Source organism: Juglans microcarpa x Juglans regia, chromosome 1D (assembly GCF_004785595.1).
Source record: "Juglans microcarpa x Juglans regia isolate MS1-56 chromosome 1D, Jm3101_v1.0, whole genome shotgun sequence".
Lineage (NCBI taxonomy): Eukaryota > Viridiplantae > Streptophyta > Magnoliopsida > Fagales > Juglandaceae > Juglans > Juglans microcarpa x Juglans regia.
Genome location: NC_054594.1, coordinates 34,860,939 through 34,878,931, shown reverse-complemented (window position 1 = coordinate 34,878,931; position 17,993 = coordinate 34,860,939). Strand labels below are relative to the sequence as shown.

At 42.2% G+C, this 17,993-nt stretch overlaps 1 protein-coding gene across 1 annotated transcript; it reads right to left on the bottom strand.

Moving 5' to 3' along the window:
- Nucleotides 1-357: 357 nt before the first annotated feature.
- Nucleotides 358-15,828, bottom strand: LOC121267843 (40S ribosomal protein S24-1-like). Its single transcript, XM_041171933.1, has 6 exons — nt 15,665-15,828; nt 15,472-15,547; nt 15,209-15,250; nt 14,917-15,087; nt 716-802; nt 358-607 (listed from the first exon to the last, which is right to left on the bottom strand). The coding sequence occupies exons 2-6, from the start codon at nt 15,541-15,543 to the stop codon at nt 566-568; spliced, it is 414 nt and encodes a 137-aa protein (XP_041027867.1). The 5' UTR covers nt 15,544-15,547; nt 15,665-15,828; the 3' UTR covers nt 358-565.
- Between the last annotated feature and the right edge of the window lie 2,165 nt (nt 15,829-17,993).

The following is a 17,993-nucleotide window of genomic DNA, read 5'->3' as shown; positions in this document are numbered from 1 at the left end:
ATTTAATTGATCATATGCTTTAAACATAATATATATATTAAATTATTAATAATATTTTATCATAAGAATTAACATTTTATTATATATTTTTTACATTTTGAAAAAACCGGACCGGATCAGGATAACAGAGACGTAATCGGTTTTGAAAAATGAAAAACCGGTATATACCAGTTCAGTCCTAAATTTTGTCCAAGACCGAACCGGACCGGTTACACCCCTAACTAAGTATCAATATCAGAATTAGGTAAAGAATGTTGAATGATGGCAAAAAAAAAAAAAAAAAAAAAAAAAAAAGGCTCAAGAGGACTCGGAGGAGTGTTCATCACTTGCATGTTAATGCGGTTGAATGAATGCGCATTCTCACAATCCTTTTTTTTATTTTTCCTGATAAATCAGATTCTCACAGCATAAGTAAACAGATTTCGGAGTTCTATAATCGGAGCATATTACGTCTCAAAAATGAAGCCAAATGCTTAAAATTATAGCTAGCAGAATAAAAAGAATAAACATCCTCTGGGATCCAGCTATTGCATTACTGCATATGCAAGGCGTAATCTGAATAATCTCACTTCTTCTTTCCGCCCTTGGCAGCATCACCAGCCTTAGTCTGCACACATGAGACATAGCAACAATTGGAGAAGATAGAGAAGTCCAATCACAGAGCGAGAGAGAGAAAGAGAGAGGGAGTGTCGAATTTCAAAGGTGGCTTCATCACCTTTTTTACACCTCGGATTTTCTTGGCCCTGTTTTTCCTTTCCTTTAACTGCTTCCTTGACTTTTCCACCTTGGTATCTAGTCCATTCTGCCATCACAAGCAATAATTATTCAGCAGAATATTAATACAAAACAATGCACTGCATATATCAACTCATGGACCGAAGATTTGTAGGACCAAAATTTATATGCTAAGAGATAATAAATTTATGTGCAGAACTATACTGCCATTTGTTCTTCCTCCTGACCACACAAGGCAGCTACATTTGAATCTAACACAACATTATAAGAGCCTGGCATGTCTGACTGAACCACGTTTACTTGCACATGACAAATTTCTCTCTTTTACCCACATCCGCAATTAAAAAAGATAATCCAAAAATAAGTCAGCACTACTGAGCGTGTTAGATTTGATAAAATCTTCTATGAAGAGAACTCGTAGCTGAGGATTCAAAGACATCTTCTGCATCATGTCACCAGAAAGGAACTTGGATAACATAGAGAATTACTATCTAAATATGCATCCTTCTTGCAGCACAGTAAGGAAGGAAATCTGGAGCCTCAGTTTCTTATAAAGGAACACATCATGCAACTTAACAACTGCATATAAATACTAACTCAACTCTTATTTCTTTTCTCTTTTTTTCCCCCTCGGCAATAACTCAACACAAATCAATTGCACAGGTACATATTTTTACCTATGTAACTGTAAATTTCCACATACCTCTATTCACTCCCTCAACCTGAATTAACAACTCTTTCTCACCATTACATTAACCGATCTCCATTGCACATGATGAAATCATCCTAAGCAACTCCCTGGGTTTTCATCAATAGGAGCCACCCCAACCTTTGTACTGATGACTCGCTTTCTTATCTAATCTTCCTTGACGTTCCTTATCATCCATCTTAACACTCTCATTTCGGCTAAATTTGTTTTGTGAACGTGCTGCTTTTTAATAGTCCAACATTTCCATTCTGAATCTTTTCTAATATTTCCCGTGGTTGTATATCTAAGCCTATAATAGCACTTGGTCTGTTAAATTTTGTACATAGTCAATCCAAAGCCTAAAGAAAGGAGTCTTGTGCCAGTTCAAATTCAGCTAAGCACAGCAATTCACTGAACCGATGTTAACCTTCATGAATGGGTTCATTACAATAGACTATAATGAGCTAAATACTAAAGGACAAACAAGGATGCGCCAAACAATAAGTCCTAACAATTGATTGAATTTAATATACTTGTCAAGACCAGAGTGTTATAAGAACCTCCATACAAAATAAAAGGCATAAGGGAACTTGAATATCAAGAAAATGCAAGCAACAGTAGTCCGTGTGCAACAATCATTAACGTCTGCTCGTTTATTGGGCCACACATGACACATCTGAGATAACTAGCAGTCAACTAATGATTTAAGGGAAACAGCTGATTGCTGCTGACTCATGATAAAATCGGAAAACAGCAGGCTGCCATTGTCACTAGCAGCCTTTTGGACATAGTTAAATAATGATTAATGTTTCTCCTTGCTTAATTTATCATATCATGTGGGAAGGAGGGGAAGGGACTAAACATTCTAAGCTAGATTCTCCCACAATTTCTCTGGTACTTTTACTTTCTCCAGTCATACCAAGATCACTTGCAATAACTTTGAACAACCTTGGATCTTCTTATTTTACAATAAATCATTTTTTTTATAAATAAAAATATTATATATATATATATATATATATATTAATAAGAGTAACCAAGTACGCTGGATATATACAAGAAAACACTTAGACCATACAAGAGAGCTCCTAATGACCCAAAAAGCCCGCGAAAATTAGAATTCTATCCGAAATACACCAAGCCCGAATTGGAATAGAACACACCTCCCAACCCTTGTTTCCCTTAAGACTGATACTCCTCCCAAAACTACCTCTAAAAGGACGTCTTCAAAAAGCCCTCCCTTTAGTCGTCTCTTGACTTGAACTACCTCTCTTAGCGTCGTAGATGATTGCCCAAGAAAAGACGTTTTAACTCCTTGCTTTTCTTAAAACTTGATTTGGTTTCAAGCAAGTGACCCGCCTCAATCGTAGTGAGTAGTGCTTTAAATTGGTCTTCACATCCTTCATATGAAAGCCCCACAATATGTTGAATCTCGTTAACCTTATGCAAAACCCAATCCGATAGTGAACCCGTTATATTGTTTATCGGAGAGAGAGAAACTAGGGGAACAACATTATCCCCAGACACAGTTCCCAACTGCAATCCCGACCCTAGACATTCCTCCTCACAAGGCACCAACGACAAACTCATAATTTCCTCCCCGCCATATTTTGCATTCAAATCCCGAACCTCCTCAACAGCTATATTGTTGTTGTCCAATGTTGCTATCACCATTAAAGATTCCTTCACCTCCGGCATAAGTGTCGTCATTCCATCGACGAGGACATTGCTTGTAGGTGCCCCACCCCCCGACAATCCTTTATGTGCCACTTTGTTAGACCCTATTGCTCCCTCATGAGGCATAGAACAGGTAGGGGAAGCAATATCTTTTGTTACCCCATTTTCATCTTCTGAAAGAAGCTCATCTGCTTCTTCCAAAGTACTCACTCAAAACCCTAGAAGGACCCCAACTTCAACTGAAAGTGCCTTGGAAAAAGGTACCAATACCATTTGCAACAGGTGATTAAGGCAGTCAGACGACAAGCTGCCAATGTACTGAGTGACACCAGTGTGAACTGTGATGCCGGCGTCTGATGACCCTATCTGTGACAACGTCGAAATGCCCTGTGCCGGTGCACTTGAGGCCTTCAAACCCATAGGATCTACCCCCGCCCCCCTCGTCCGTTTTCGACCCACCACCCATAACCCGTGTACGCAGGAAGTATATAGAAAAATACCTAAATACATTCTAAGAGCAATAAATTAAAGATAAGAAATCCTGAACATTGTCTCCATTTAGTACAAAACCCCTTATCCACTTTAATCATAAGATCTCTCATAGACTCCATAACTCCCGTCAATTGAGCTCTTATAGCCCACAACTCCAATAGAAGGCCCAAACCACATGGCTTATACTCTAAAATGATTAGTCAATGATACAATTAGAGCTCTATTAGAACCTTATAAAGAGAAAGAAGTTCTCCTTCCCAAGCAATGTGGAATCTCATACACCACCTACCTTTATCCTTATCATATGAGGTATCACAATCTCCCTTTCTTAAATTCGCAACAAAGATTTCGGGCCCTTCCGTTGTAGATGGCACGGCTCAAGTCCCACATTTCTGGTTGGGATAAGCTCTAATATCATTTATAACGTCTTAATGGAAGGCTCAAGTCACATGGTTGATACTCCAAAAGTACCAGTCAATGATACAATTGAAGCCCCATTGGAACCTTATAAAGAGCAAGAACTTCTCTTTCTTAAGCAATGTGGGATCCCATACACTACCTACCTTTATCCTTATCATAGGAGATATCACACCACAAGACCCCCCTCCACTTCTCCCACCCTCAAACACCCCGACAAAGGGAGCCATTCCACCCCGCAACACATGGTGCTTACCTTCCACTTCTCCCAATGTTATCTGACAGCCTTTGTCTCCTCCAAATGCCTTACTCTTTACTTCCGTTGAGGAGCTATTCTCTATTGGACTGCCCGTTGGTGACCTCAACACTGAGGCATACGAGGCACCTTTGATTGAGGGAAGCCATCCCACTTTCTTTCCATCAACAAACTCTCATTTGTCTACATGCTTCATAATACCAGCTTTGGACCCAGTGATGCTTTGAATGGAATGCAGAAAACCTTTCCATCCGATGCCATTTGTGCCTTACGGGATCACCAACAAACCACCTTTCCTCCTTCCATTCCGAAAGTCTGAGAGTTGCAAAAAATTCTCAAGACTTTGCCCCTTGCGTTAATATGATGTTGAATTATGATAACTCCATTACCCATCCTTAGTTCCCTAAAGATCTTACTTAGCAAAAAAAAAAAAAAAAGTTCCCTAAAGAATCCCTCAAGAGATGAGTTCTAAGCAATCCTCTATCCCCTTAGCCACCCATAAAGCTACCGTCCAACATAGACACATGAACTTAGCCATCTTCTTACTACGTTCAGAGATGAGAAAACTATTTCCTCCCTCTTTCGTAAAAATGAAAGTTTTTTATTCCACCTTCAACCACCTCTCACCATCCATCTGAGACGAATCTGGGTCGTACGTCGTCATCCTCTGATCCCATATCACAAGATCATCCATCTGCTTTCTGTATGGGAATAGAAAGCAGATCACCCTCCATCAAAACAACATGCAACATTTACATGCACAAGCCTTCTATGCATCTCTGAGGAAACCGAGAGGAATACGACTGAAGAAGAAGGATCTGCCTTGTTGATGGAGCTCGACCTTGTCTGTTACGGACCATATATGCATGCACACCAGATCTTTATCGACAAAGCCTAAAGGAAGGCTTTTTGTAAGGATCCCAATCTCCAGAGAGAGGGCCGTCGTTGGGGTGTCCTCCGATAGGTAGTCGGAGCCTGTCGGTTTTGTCTGTGGTGGCAATAGGTTCGACGACGCCTGGCAGATCTCGTTTTTCTCTCTCGTCTTATCTCTACAGTGTGCGGGGGCTGCACGTTCAGACTTCCGATGGTCCAACGACGACAACAACGGCACAGAGGGGTTCGACAGCACAGCAGGATTGAGTGGGTTCAGTGGGTCAACGGAGATGGGATCCAAAACCCATTAGAGGTGAAAGATTATAGGTCCATTAGCCTCATTAATGGGGTGTACAAAATTATTTCCAAGGTGCTCGCAAACAGATTTGGGGAGGCCTTGGGTAAGATAATTATGAAACCTCAAAATGCATTTGTTACATTAAATCATGAAAAGACCATGGGACAAGGATCGATTCATTAAATTAGGGGAAGGGGACTACACATTCTAAGCTAGATTCTCCCTCAATTTTTCTCTAGTACTTTACTTCCTCAAATCATACCAAGGTATGATTTCACAATAACTTTGAACGACCTTCGACAATAACTTTGAACAACCTTGGATATTCTTATTTTACAATAAATCATGAAAACGACCACGATTGAATCAGGCGATTCAATGAATTGGTCCTCCTCCTCCTACTACTCAATGCCCTTATAATACATTAAAAGAAAAACACCAAGGCAAAGGTCCATAAATGAGTCCCACACTTTTCTCTTGCTTTCCTACTTTTTTTGTTGGGGGAGGGGGGGAGGTTCAGAAAGTGGCAAAAGAAGATAGTCCGATACCATTGATGTCCAATAGCTTTGATAGCAATGGCTGGATCTACTACCACCTCGTCCATTGAGGATAAGAGAGCAAATTGCGGTATAGCAATGAACATCTTGCTTACATAAGGGTAGCTAGGATCCAGCTGATGGGCTAACAGAGTTCACTCCCTGGGTTGTCAACTAGAAGGAAGATGTTAGGCATCCGGGTGTGCCATCCAAAGGCCAATGATATTAGCAAACCAACTGAGAGAGCTGCCTCAACAAATTCTTTATCAAGTCATTGTTTTAACAATGCCCTCCCACACTTTCTCTCCCCTCTTTCTTTTTTTTTTTTTTTGGGGGGGGGGGAGGTTCAGAACATGGCAAAAGATTCAGAAAACAAATTATTTATCAAGTCACCACTTTATCAATGCCCTTATAATTACTTTAAAAGGGCATCAATAAAATGATGACTTGGGCTATGCCACCTATGTACTTGGGCTATGCCTAATTATGAGGATCAATAAACTTTCTTACTTACAAAAAAAAATAATACTAAAATAAAAGAATTACACCAAGCCAAACGTCCATAAATGAGCCCACGCTTGCCTTTTCCTTTTTTTGGGGAGGTTCAGAACATGGTTAAAGAAGATTCTAATGACATATTTCTTTATAAAGTCATATTTTCTTCGCATGTATTCTCTTAGCTAAGCATTGATCCCAACTAATTGGGATAAACTTTGTCCCTTTTATGCAACTTGGCCCTATCTTGCGCTACGCCTAAGTTGTTCACAATTCAAACCCTATCCCTGTAAAAGTCTAATCATTCATCCTACCTTTCTATATTGGTAAGCTCCACACTGTTCTTGCAAGGAAGAAAGTTCTATTTGAACTAGAACTAAAGGTGGCAAATCGTGTTAACGGGTCGTATTCGTGATGTGTCAAGTCGTGTATATTATACGATATGGGTCAACCCGAACACGGCCCATGTAGCTTAACGGATCAGATTTCCAAACCCTAACACACCCCATTAAAATAACAGGTTAACACAACACGACCCGACCCGTTTTGACCTATTATGAATTAATTAAAAATATATCAACTCGACAGGACCTGGTTCAACCTGTTTATGTAAAAGGGTTGAATTGACCCAAATAATTAATTTGACCTAATTAACATAATTTCACATAAAAGTTAAAATCAAAATATCTCTCAAAAATATAAAACTAATTACATAAGTCCAAAATTACAATCCAAATAATAAAAACACCAAAATTATAATCCAGTGGAAGTGTGGGAGACAGTTGTGACTCATGAGAGCTGACTCAACTGAGAACTGAGAGAGAGTTAGGAAATACGAAATATGGTTAGAGTATTTTTGTTTTTATGTTAAAAATGATATAATTGTAATTTTGGGTTAAAAATTTAAGGGCTTGTTTGTTTTCAGAGATGAGATGAGATGAGTTGAGATTAAAGTTAAAAAGTTGAATAAAATATTGTTAGAATATATTTTTTAATATTATTTTTGTTTTGGGATTTGAAAAAGTTAAATTGTTTATTTTATTTTGTGTGGAGATTTGGGAAAGTTGTAATGATGAGGTGAGATGAGATGAGATGTTTCCTGAAAACAAACGAGGCCTAACAGGTCACTGACGGGTTAAGCGGGTTGACCCGTTAATGACCCATTAATGAATCGTGTGATGTGTCTTAACGGGTCAACCTGTTTTGACCCGAACCCGTTAACATCAAACCCAAACCTGCTAATTTTGTGTCGTGTTCATGTTGGGTTAACGGGTCGTGTCACATATTGCCACCCCTAACTAAAACACATTGGCCTCACCCAAAACCTTTTGGGCTGAACAACATCAATATGACATCTTAACGGTCCAATTCACTCACCAATAAAAAATAAAGTGGGCCAGTCTTTAATCAATACATTAATGTCTATAAGAATCCAAAGCATTCGTATTTCAAAGTTTACCAATTAAACCCTTGCAGTGGCAGTGGTTGTTTTCTTCTGACCCATTCCCGTCTCAGCAGGGGCGAGAGTAGGACAGCCGATATAACACCCCGTATTTCAGTGTATTTTTACTGAAGGATTATTTTTGATTGTTCAAAAATTTATCCTCTTATTTTAAAATTGGTTGGATTTTTAGTAAGTTTATTTCTATGATTTTAATTTGGTGAAAATTAATTTTATGTGCTTTCTAAATATTTATTTATTGTTATGCATTTAAATTGCTTTTAATATTTAAATTAATTACCGTGGGATTTAATTATTTCAATTTGACTTTACCATTACGTTTAAATTATTTTATTTAACTTGTGGTTTTAAAATCGTCTTCGTTGGATCTTTTTTGTGACCCAAGTTATGAGGATTGGACCTCATTTCTTTTCCTCCATTTTTTCTTTCCTTCCTTTTTCTTTTCTTTCTTTTCTTTTCTTCCTTATTTTCCTCTCCTTCCCGCGCGAGCTCTCTCTCTCCTCTCCTCCGCCCGTTTCCTTCGTCTCCTCCCAGCGCCGCCGTCGCGCCGCCGTGCGCGACACCGCCCAGCCGACCAGCTCCCCCTCCCTCCGGCGACCTCACCTCCCAAACCTCAGCCCCTACCTCGCCGCCGGTAGCCCACACGCCCCCCACGAAGCCGCGGCCCACCTTCACGCCAGCGCCGCCGTGAGCCGGCGGTGGCCCTCACCGCCCAGCCCATTAGCTTCCCCAGCCGCCGGCGACCTCACCCCACCAATCTCACCTCCATCCGTGCCGCCGTTAACCACCAGTAGCTCTTCGAAGCCGCGGCACTCCTTCCGCCGTTGCGCCGCCGTCGCACCACCATTAGCCACCATCTTCCTACCACTTCATCCCCGACCTCTTGGCAACCCATTGGACCCAACCCCACCTCCGATCCGTCACCGGTGAAGCTCCACCGACTACATTTCCGATTTGGGCATTTTGGTCTTCTACCGCCCATTGCGCCGCCACCCACGGCAAACCACCACCACCACTAGCTTCACCGACCTCCCTAGGCCCTACCCTATCAATCTTGGGTCTTCGTTTGTCCTCGTTGAAAAGTTGGTTATTGTGACCCGCGGCCACAGTGTATTTTACACTGTGGTGTTGCTCAGAAATCACCACTTGCAACTTCGAGATCCTCCGGAAATTATTATATTGCACTGTAAGTATTTTCCTTAAAGAACTTTCGTGATTTAAATATATTTTTGCACTAACGCATATTATCTGTGAATTGGGTTGTTTTGCCGGACTGAGTCCGAGGAGTTTTCGGGGGTCGGATGGACTGTGGACGGAGTTGTGTTTGTTTGCATTGTGAATTGTGGTTGTTGGTTATGACTTGTTCACGTACATCGTATATTGCATGCATGATCATGTTTGTAAAGAAAACTGGGTTTTCGTGTATTGCATACATGTTTATGTATTTATTGGATTTGGATTTTCATGTGAGTAAAAGGAAAAGAGACTGTAGGGATGGTGGTAAGCAGGGATGGTGGTTGTGTCCCGCCTGTGATTCCCGCCTACAGTGCTCTGTTAAGTATTTATTGTGTGTAAAGGAACTGTAGGGATGGTGGTAAGCAGGGATGGTGGTAGAGTCCCGCCTGTGATTCCCGCCTACGGTGCACGCGTTAGGGATGGTGGTAAGCAGGGATGGTGGTTGTGTCCCGCCTGTGATTCCCGCCTACGGTGCACGCGGTAGGGATGGTGGTAAGCAGGGATGGTGGTAGAGTCCCGCCTGTGATTCCCGCCTACAGTGCTCTGTTAAGTATTTATTGTGTATAAAGGAACTGTAGGGATGGTGGTAAGCAGGGATGGTGGTAGAGTCCCGCCTGTGATTCCCGCCTACGGTGCACGCGTTAGGGATGGTGGTAAGCAGGGATGGTGGTTGTGTCCCGCCTGTGATTCCCGCCTACGGTGCACGCGGTAGGGATGGTGGTAAGCAGGGATGGTGGTAGAGTCCCGCCTGCGATTCCCGCCTACAGTGTCCGATAAATGGATTGTTTGTGTGGATCATTTTATGGGAAAATGTGTTACGGATATTTTGGGCCAAATGGGATTTTTGGCGTGTGTTAGAAATAATCATTTTTCTGGGAAAAAAAATGATATTTTATGGCTAAAGGTATTTTGTTATTTTGTTGGTTGCATTAATGTATTTTTATCCCGAGAGTTGTTTGGTTTATACTTACCTGTGGTACCATTTCATGGTATCGCAGATTTTGATGCAGTCGATGATGACGAGCCTTAGTTTGGCTCCGGTGTTGTTTGGTTTATACTTACCTGTGGTACCATTTCATGGTATCGCAGATTTTGATGCAGTCGATGATGACGAGCCTTAGTTTGGCTCCGGTGGAGGAGTGATCCGGGATTGCTCCTGTTCAGTGAGCTATGTTTTTATCAATTACTGTATTTACCTTTGTATTATATTTGGGATGACTGTATAATTTTTTTAAAGATAAATTGTGTTAAATATTTGTATTTAAATTCTGGTACTTAGTTGACTATCCGCTGCGTTATTATATTTGTACACTGTTGCATGTACACACACTGGCACTTCGTTGGGATGTGTGACCGTGTTGTCACCATCCTGGCGTCTCGATCCCTGTGTATTTATATAAGGGGATTGGGGGCGCCACAGGTGGTATCAGAGCAGTTCGGCTCTGGGTAGAACCACATGTCCCATAGGTGTAGTACCAGAAAATTTTAAAATTTTGATTTGAAATTATTTTGTTGGGAGTACGTTATTTTAATTTAATTTATTTATTTTAATTGTACGTTAATTGTTTGTTATTTATCTTATTTTTGTTATTTTAGTTTATTTAGTTATTTTATTATATGGCAGGCAATTTTACTTGTTTCAATTATTTTCTTGTGTACTATTTCATTTGTTTTATTCCTTTTGTCTTATGATATTTTATTTTGTTGGTTTTATTTTATTTTATTTTATGTGATATGGTTGTATTTTAATTTATTTTACTATAGTTATATTTTTTTTTTTAGTTTGTTTTAAACTGATAGTGGGGTTAAGGGTTACGCTATGGCAGGAAAATGGTACGACCAAGAAGGCAAGCTAGTGAGCCCGAGGATGAATTACCGAGGGGTGATGGAAATTATGCCATGGCGAGGGCGTTGAATAGGATGACGGAGTTTCTTCAGCAGAATTTTCGTCCACAGCAAGGAGAGCAGTACAGGGCGATGCAGGCCGGGTGCACCTATGAGCGCTTCTTAGCGCATAGGACCCCTGCTTTTTCTGGTGAAGAGGATCCATTACGGGCTAGAAGGTGGATTCAAGATCTGGAAAGAACGTTTGAAGTCTGTGGATGCACTGAGGCCCAGAGGGTATTATATGGGAGCTATATGCTGCAAGGTGAAGCGGCAAATTGGTGGGAGACCAAGCGGTCACTTTTAGAGATGGAGTTGGGATCCTTGGCTGCTGTGTCTTGGCAGCGTTTTAAGAAAGAATTTGATGATCGATTCTTTCCTGTTTCGGTGAGACGGCAATTAGCTCGGGATTTCAATAATTTGGTTCAAGGAGACATGACTGTCGAGCAGTATGCAAGGAAATTTATGGAGCTTGGACGGTTCGCTCCTCACCTCATTGCTACGGAAGAGATGCGAGCTGAACGTTTCCAAGAAGGGTTGCGCCCTCAAATCCGCAGGCAGGTCGCATGCTTGGAAATCCAGAACTTTCAGAGGTTGGTCAATGTGGCCTCAATTGCTGAGCGAGAGCGAGGTGCTGTGGTAGGTTCCCCTCCGGGTAAGAAGCGACTGAACGTTGATGGTGAAGGGAGCAGCTCCGGGTCGCCACAGAAGTTTGTGCAAAGGATCGGGGCCAGAGCGCAGGCAGCTTCCGGTATACGTATTGGGGGCCGAGCTCCAGTTTGTGGTAGATGTAATAGAGCCCACGAGGGCGAGTGTCGTCAGGGTTGGAACCAGTGCTTTGAGTGTGGTCAGACAGGACACTTTGCTCGTGAGTGCCCTAATTGGACCCAAGGAAATCAGGGTGGTCATCGCGGTGGTAGGACTAATCAGAGGCAACTAGTTCAGGCTCGGGTGTATGCAGTGACTCCTGGTAGTGCTGGCGACGAGATTCCAGGGACTCAGGACGCTGGAGTTACGGCAGGTATGGGTCTAATCTTACCTTTCGTAATGGATGCCATGTGTGGTTTATTCTTGGGTTTTGGAAAGTTATGCAAGTTGTATCCGTGCCCGTTGGGTGTTGGAGGTTGTGTGATTTTCTTAAGAGTGTTCTGGTTGTATTTGGTATCCTGCCTTAGAGTGATGGTTGGCCCTACAAATTTCGAGGACGAAATTTTATTTTAAGGGGGGGAGGATGTAACACCCCGTATTTCAGTGTATTTTTACTGAAGGATTATTTTTGATTGTTCAAAAATTTATCCTCTTATTTTAAAATTGGTTGGATTTTTAGTAAGTTTATTTCTATGATTTTAATTTGGTGAAAATTAATTTTATGTGCTTTCTAAATATTTATTTATTGTTATGCATTTAAATTGCTTTTAATATTTAAATTAATTACCGTGGGATTTAATTATTTCAATTTGACTTTACCATTACGTTTAAATTATTTTATTTAACTTGTGGTTTTAAAATCGTCTCCGTTGGATCTTTTTTGTGACCCAAGTTATGAGGATTGGACCTCATTTCTTTTCCTCCATTTTTTCTTTCCTTCCTTTTTCTTTTCTTTCTTTTCTTTTCTTCCTTATTTTCCTCTCCTTCCCGCGCGAGCTCTCTCTCTCCTCTCCTCCGCCCGTTTCCTTCGTCTCCTCCCAGCGCCGCCGTCGCGCCGCCGTGCGCGACACCGCCCAGCCGACCAGCTCCCCCTCCCTCCGGCGACCTCACCTCCCAAACCTCAGCCCCTACCTCGCCGCCGGTAGCCCACACGCCCCCCACGAAGCCGCGGCCCACCTTCACGCCAGCGCCGCCGTGAGCCGGCGGTGGCCCTCACCGCCCAGCCCATTAGCTTCCCCAGCCGCCGGCGACCTCACCCCACCAATCTCACCTCCATCCGTGCCGCCGTTAACCACCAGTAGCTCTTCGAAGCCGCGGCACTCCTTCCGCCGTTGCGCCGCCGTCGCACCACCATTAGCCACCATCTTCCTACCACTTCATCCCCGACCTCTTGGCAACCCATTGGACCCAACCCCACCTCCGATCCGTCACCGGTGAAGCTCCACCGACTACATTTCCGATTTGGGCATTTTGGTCTTCTACCGCCCATTGCGCCGCCACCCACGGCAAACCACCACCACCACTAGCTTCACCGACCTCCCTAGGCCCTACCCTATCAATCTTGGGTCTTCGTTTGTCCTCGTTGAAAAGTTGGTTATTGTGACCCGCGGCCACAGTGTATTTTACACTGTGGTGTTGCTCAGAAATCACCACTTGCAACTTCGAGATCCTCCGGAAATTATTATATTGCACTGTAAGTATTTTCCTTAAAGAACTTTCGTGATTTAAATATATTTTTGCACTAACGCATATTATCTGTGAATTGGGTTGTTTTGCCGGACTGAGTCCGAGGAGTTTTCGGGGGTCGGATGGACTGTGGACGGAGTTGTGTTTGTTTGCATTGTGAATTGTGGTTGTTGGTTATGACTTGTTCACGTACATCGTATATTGCATGCATGATCATGTTTGTAAAGAAAACTGGGTTTTCGTGTATTGCATACATGTTTATGTATTTATTGGATTTGGATTTTCATGTGAGTAAAAGGAAAAGAGACTGTAGGGATGGTGGTAAGCAGGGATGGTGGTTGTGTCCCGCCTGTGATTCCCGCCTACAGTGCTCTGTTAAGTATTTATTGTGTGTAAAGGAACTGTAGGGATGGTGGTAAGCAGGGATGGTGGTAGAGTCCCGCCTGTGATTCCCGCCTACGGTGCACGCGTTAGGGATGGTGGTAAGCAGGGATGGTGGTTGTGTCCCGCCTGTGATTCCCGCCTACGGTGCACGCGGTAGGGATGGTGGTAAGCAGGGATGGTGGTAGAGTCCCGCCTGTGATTCCCGCCTACAGTGCTCTGTTAAGTATTTATTGTGTGTAAAGGAACTGTAGGGATGGTGGTAAGCAGGGATGGTGGTAGAGTCCCGCCTGTGATTCCCGCCTACGGTGCACGCGTTAGGGATGGTGGTAAGCAGGGATGGTGGTTGTGTCCCGCCTGTGATTCCCGCCTACGGTGCACGCGGTAGGGATGGTGGTAAGCAGGGATGGTGGTAGAGTCCCGCCTGCGATTCCCGCCTACAGTGTCCGATAAATGGATTGTTTGTGTGGATCATTTTATGGGAAAATGTGTTACGGATATTTTGGGCCAAATGGGATTTTTGGCGTGTGTTAGAAATAATCATTTTTCTGGGAAAAAAAATGATATTTTATGGCTAAAGGTATTTTGTTATTTTGTTGGTTGCATTAATGTATTTTTATCCCGAGAGTTGTTTGGTTTATACTTACCTGTGGTACCATTTCATGGTATCGCAGATTTTGATGCAGTCGATGATGACGAGCCTTAGTTTGGCTCCGGTGGAGGAGTGATCCGGGATTGCTCCTGTTCAGTGAGCTATGTTTTTATCAATTACTGTATTTACCTTTGTATTATATTTGGGATGACTGTATAATTTTTTTAAAGATAAATTGTGTTAAATATTTGTATTTAAATTCTGGTACTTAGTTGACTATCCGCTGCGTTATTATATTTGTACACTGTTGCATGTACACACACTGGCACTTCGTTGGGATGTGTGACCGTGTTGTCACCATCCTGGCGTCTCGATCCCTGTGCATTTATATAAGGGGGATTGGGGGCGCCACAGCCAAATCACCTTAATCTATTTTGAGCTAATCTATGCAGCTAAGCCTGCCTAAAAATATGAACAATATGTTCCACATATTTTATAAACATCCAATCAAGGAATATCAGTTAATTACATGTAAAAGCCGGTATGAAATATGAGATTACCCTTATAAGCCTGTACTTGGGCTCATACTTCTTTGCATTCTCAACTGAATCATAAATCAGCCCGAACCCAGTTGACTTCCCACCTCCAAAATGAGTACGGAACTTGAATACAAATATGGAATTCGAGTCTTTCACCTCGTACATCCTTGACAATTTATCTTTAAGCTCGGCCTTCATTAAAATTGAAAACCCCACTCGAGTAAATACAAATGGAAAACAAAAAAACAACAATTTAAACACGAAGAAGCGGAAGTTATATGCAAATATACAATGGAAATTCAAAAGGCCATACCTTCGAAACATTGGGCCTCCCAGGATGCAGAACATCAATGACCTGCGTCAAATACAGAGTGCAATTGTAGCTGAAATAGCTTTTTTGACACAAATCATTTAGTATGAAAGAAACCTTACCCCAGTTATGTTTGTATTCAAAGAGTGAAATTGTTTGTTTTCGGATTTTCCATAATCTTATTTCTATTCCAAAATCTTCCCAGCAATCAAACAGATCAAAAGAGAGTGTTATTATATGGAACGAGTTTGAATAGTATAACTCACGAATTGCTTCCTGGAAAGGAGCCTGTTGGTCATGAACTTCCTTGTCCGAATAGTCACCGCCTTGTCCGCCATTGTTCTGAAGAAAAGCAGAAAAGCCTCTTATTATAAAACACATGCATACATCATACACAAGACGATTACGCAAGTGTTGGAGACCTTAATTAATGGAGGAGGAGCAAGTTGAGCAACGTACTATGGTAGTTGCTTTCGCTTTTGGTCTACTTGGCAATGGCGCCGGCGCGGTTAATTGAAGCTGCGTTTGAAAGAGGGAAAAGAAACCAGATGGTATTATTAGGGTTTAAGTTAAGGTAGAGTGAAATGCCTTCGGCTCTGTTTGGCTTCTCGGGGAGCTACGCTCCAGCCGCGGACTGGGGTTGTCCAGGTTGGAGTTTTGAGAAATATTTTCACGGAAAAAAAAAATACAAAAAAAAAAAAAATTATAAATTAATGTAATTTAATGTAATATGCCAGATTATAAAATTATTTTATTAATTTATTTTTATAAAAAAAAATTATGACAATAGTACTTCTTGTAAACTTTAGTACTGAATAAGAATGGGTGTTAATTTTTTTTTATTTTAAATATCTGGACAATAATTATTGGCACCCATGTATTACGCTCACTTATTTTGAATTAATCCATTCTATTTTATATCAATTTTAATTTCATTTTTAGATAAAAATAAGATATTTTTCATATGCCAATCTTATAAGCTCGAAGCTTCAACATATTTTCTATGAACTAAAATAAACATTCTGAAGGAAAAAAATCCCCTGCATTGGGCAAAAGTATAGCCCAGGTTACAACCTAGATATGAGGTCTAGGTGGAACTAGGCCGAAGACATGGGTCAGATTAGAGCTCAAGTGCACAGTAGTACTTGGGTCAAGGCTCGGGTATGATGCCTGGGTCGGATCCTGATCATAACAGGAAGTATAGGCAAGGCTTAAGAGGGAAGAAACCTAACATTCGGTGTTAGACGAAAGGGCTTGCGACGGTTTACACCCAGCATTAATGAAAGACATGCCGCATTCAATGCGGTCCAGAGCAGAAGGTATGCCGCATTCAATGCGGCCCAGAGCAGAAGGCGTGCCGCATTCAATGCAGCTCAAGGCCTAAGCAATACTCAGCCACCCTGAGCACTTTATAGCTCGGCGAGGTGACGCCACAGAGGTAGCTTGGCGAATCGACAGTGCAAACATATTATCTTTTGCTATGCAACACCCCACTATCGTGGAGATCAGGTTGGTAACTATAAATAAGACAATACTAGCCGCAAGTGAGGTAATCAATCACTATCACCTTAGATTCTCGTCTCCATTACTGTTTATTATATCCATCACCATCATTGACTTAAGTATTGGAGGATCAACGGACCCCGAGGTCCTCCCTAGTTATTGTGCAGGTGATCACTCGAATATTGCCGGCGTGAAGTTGCCTAGGCTCGCGAAACACGACATCAACAGTAGCGCCGTCTGTGGGATCTCTGTTGTCCCATAACTAGTGTGTCCTTCGTATGCAGGCAACAACCCGCTCTCAGCGTTCGCAGCGTGAAACGGTGCAATCCGAAGTAATAGAAGTAAGATTCAATGAACAAAATGAAGCAATACAGAAACTCATGGTGGACATGGAGACCCTCCGACAAGAGAATATCACCTTAAGAAGGAATGATGAAGAACCCGAGGCAGACCGAGTCATCACTTTGGAGTCCATCCTCATCCTAATGCAACCACCGCAGATGAAGAACGACGTAGGGTCAATATGCAAGTCCAAATGGAGGTGGCAAAGCAAATAGGCCAACCCTCCACAGTAGACCAACTGCTCACCAATGTTGAACTGTCATATAATACTGGGATTTTGGCGGTACTTATACCTCCAAAATTTAAAGTTCCTTATATGGACGCATACGATGGGTCAAAGGATCCATTAGAACACCTGGAGACCTTTAAGGCCCACATAACTTTCCACAGCTTCCCAGCGAAGTGGCATGCAGGGCTTTCCCCCTCACTCTGAAGGGTGCAGCATGAGTGTGGTTTGGTTCCCTACGGCCCGGGACAGTGGATAGTTTCAACGAACTAGCACGTATGTTCTTAACACAGTTCATAGTCAACCAAACAAGGAGGAGGCCAACGGCCTATTTGTTGACTATTAAGCAAAGAGACGACGAGAGCCTCAAGTCATACCTCTCTCGGTTTAACAAGGAACAAATGACAACAGACGACAAAGACGAAAAGATCACTCTGGCCGCACTATTAGGAGGGATCTGGCCTCGTAATCCCTTTATGACAGAAATCGGCCAGAAGACCCTAGCAACCCTGAGGAAGTTTATGGACCGCGCTAACGGTTACATAAACGGAGAAGATACGCTCCGAGTGTTATTTGCCCCTAGAAAGAATGACTTGGAGAGGGCGGATAAGAAGATAGCAAATCGACATCAAGGGTTGAACCAAGGGGCCTACAAGAAGAGGGTTTATGAAACTAAGGGCAAAAGAAAACCCAGCCCTCGTATACACTCTAACCTAA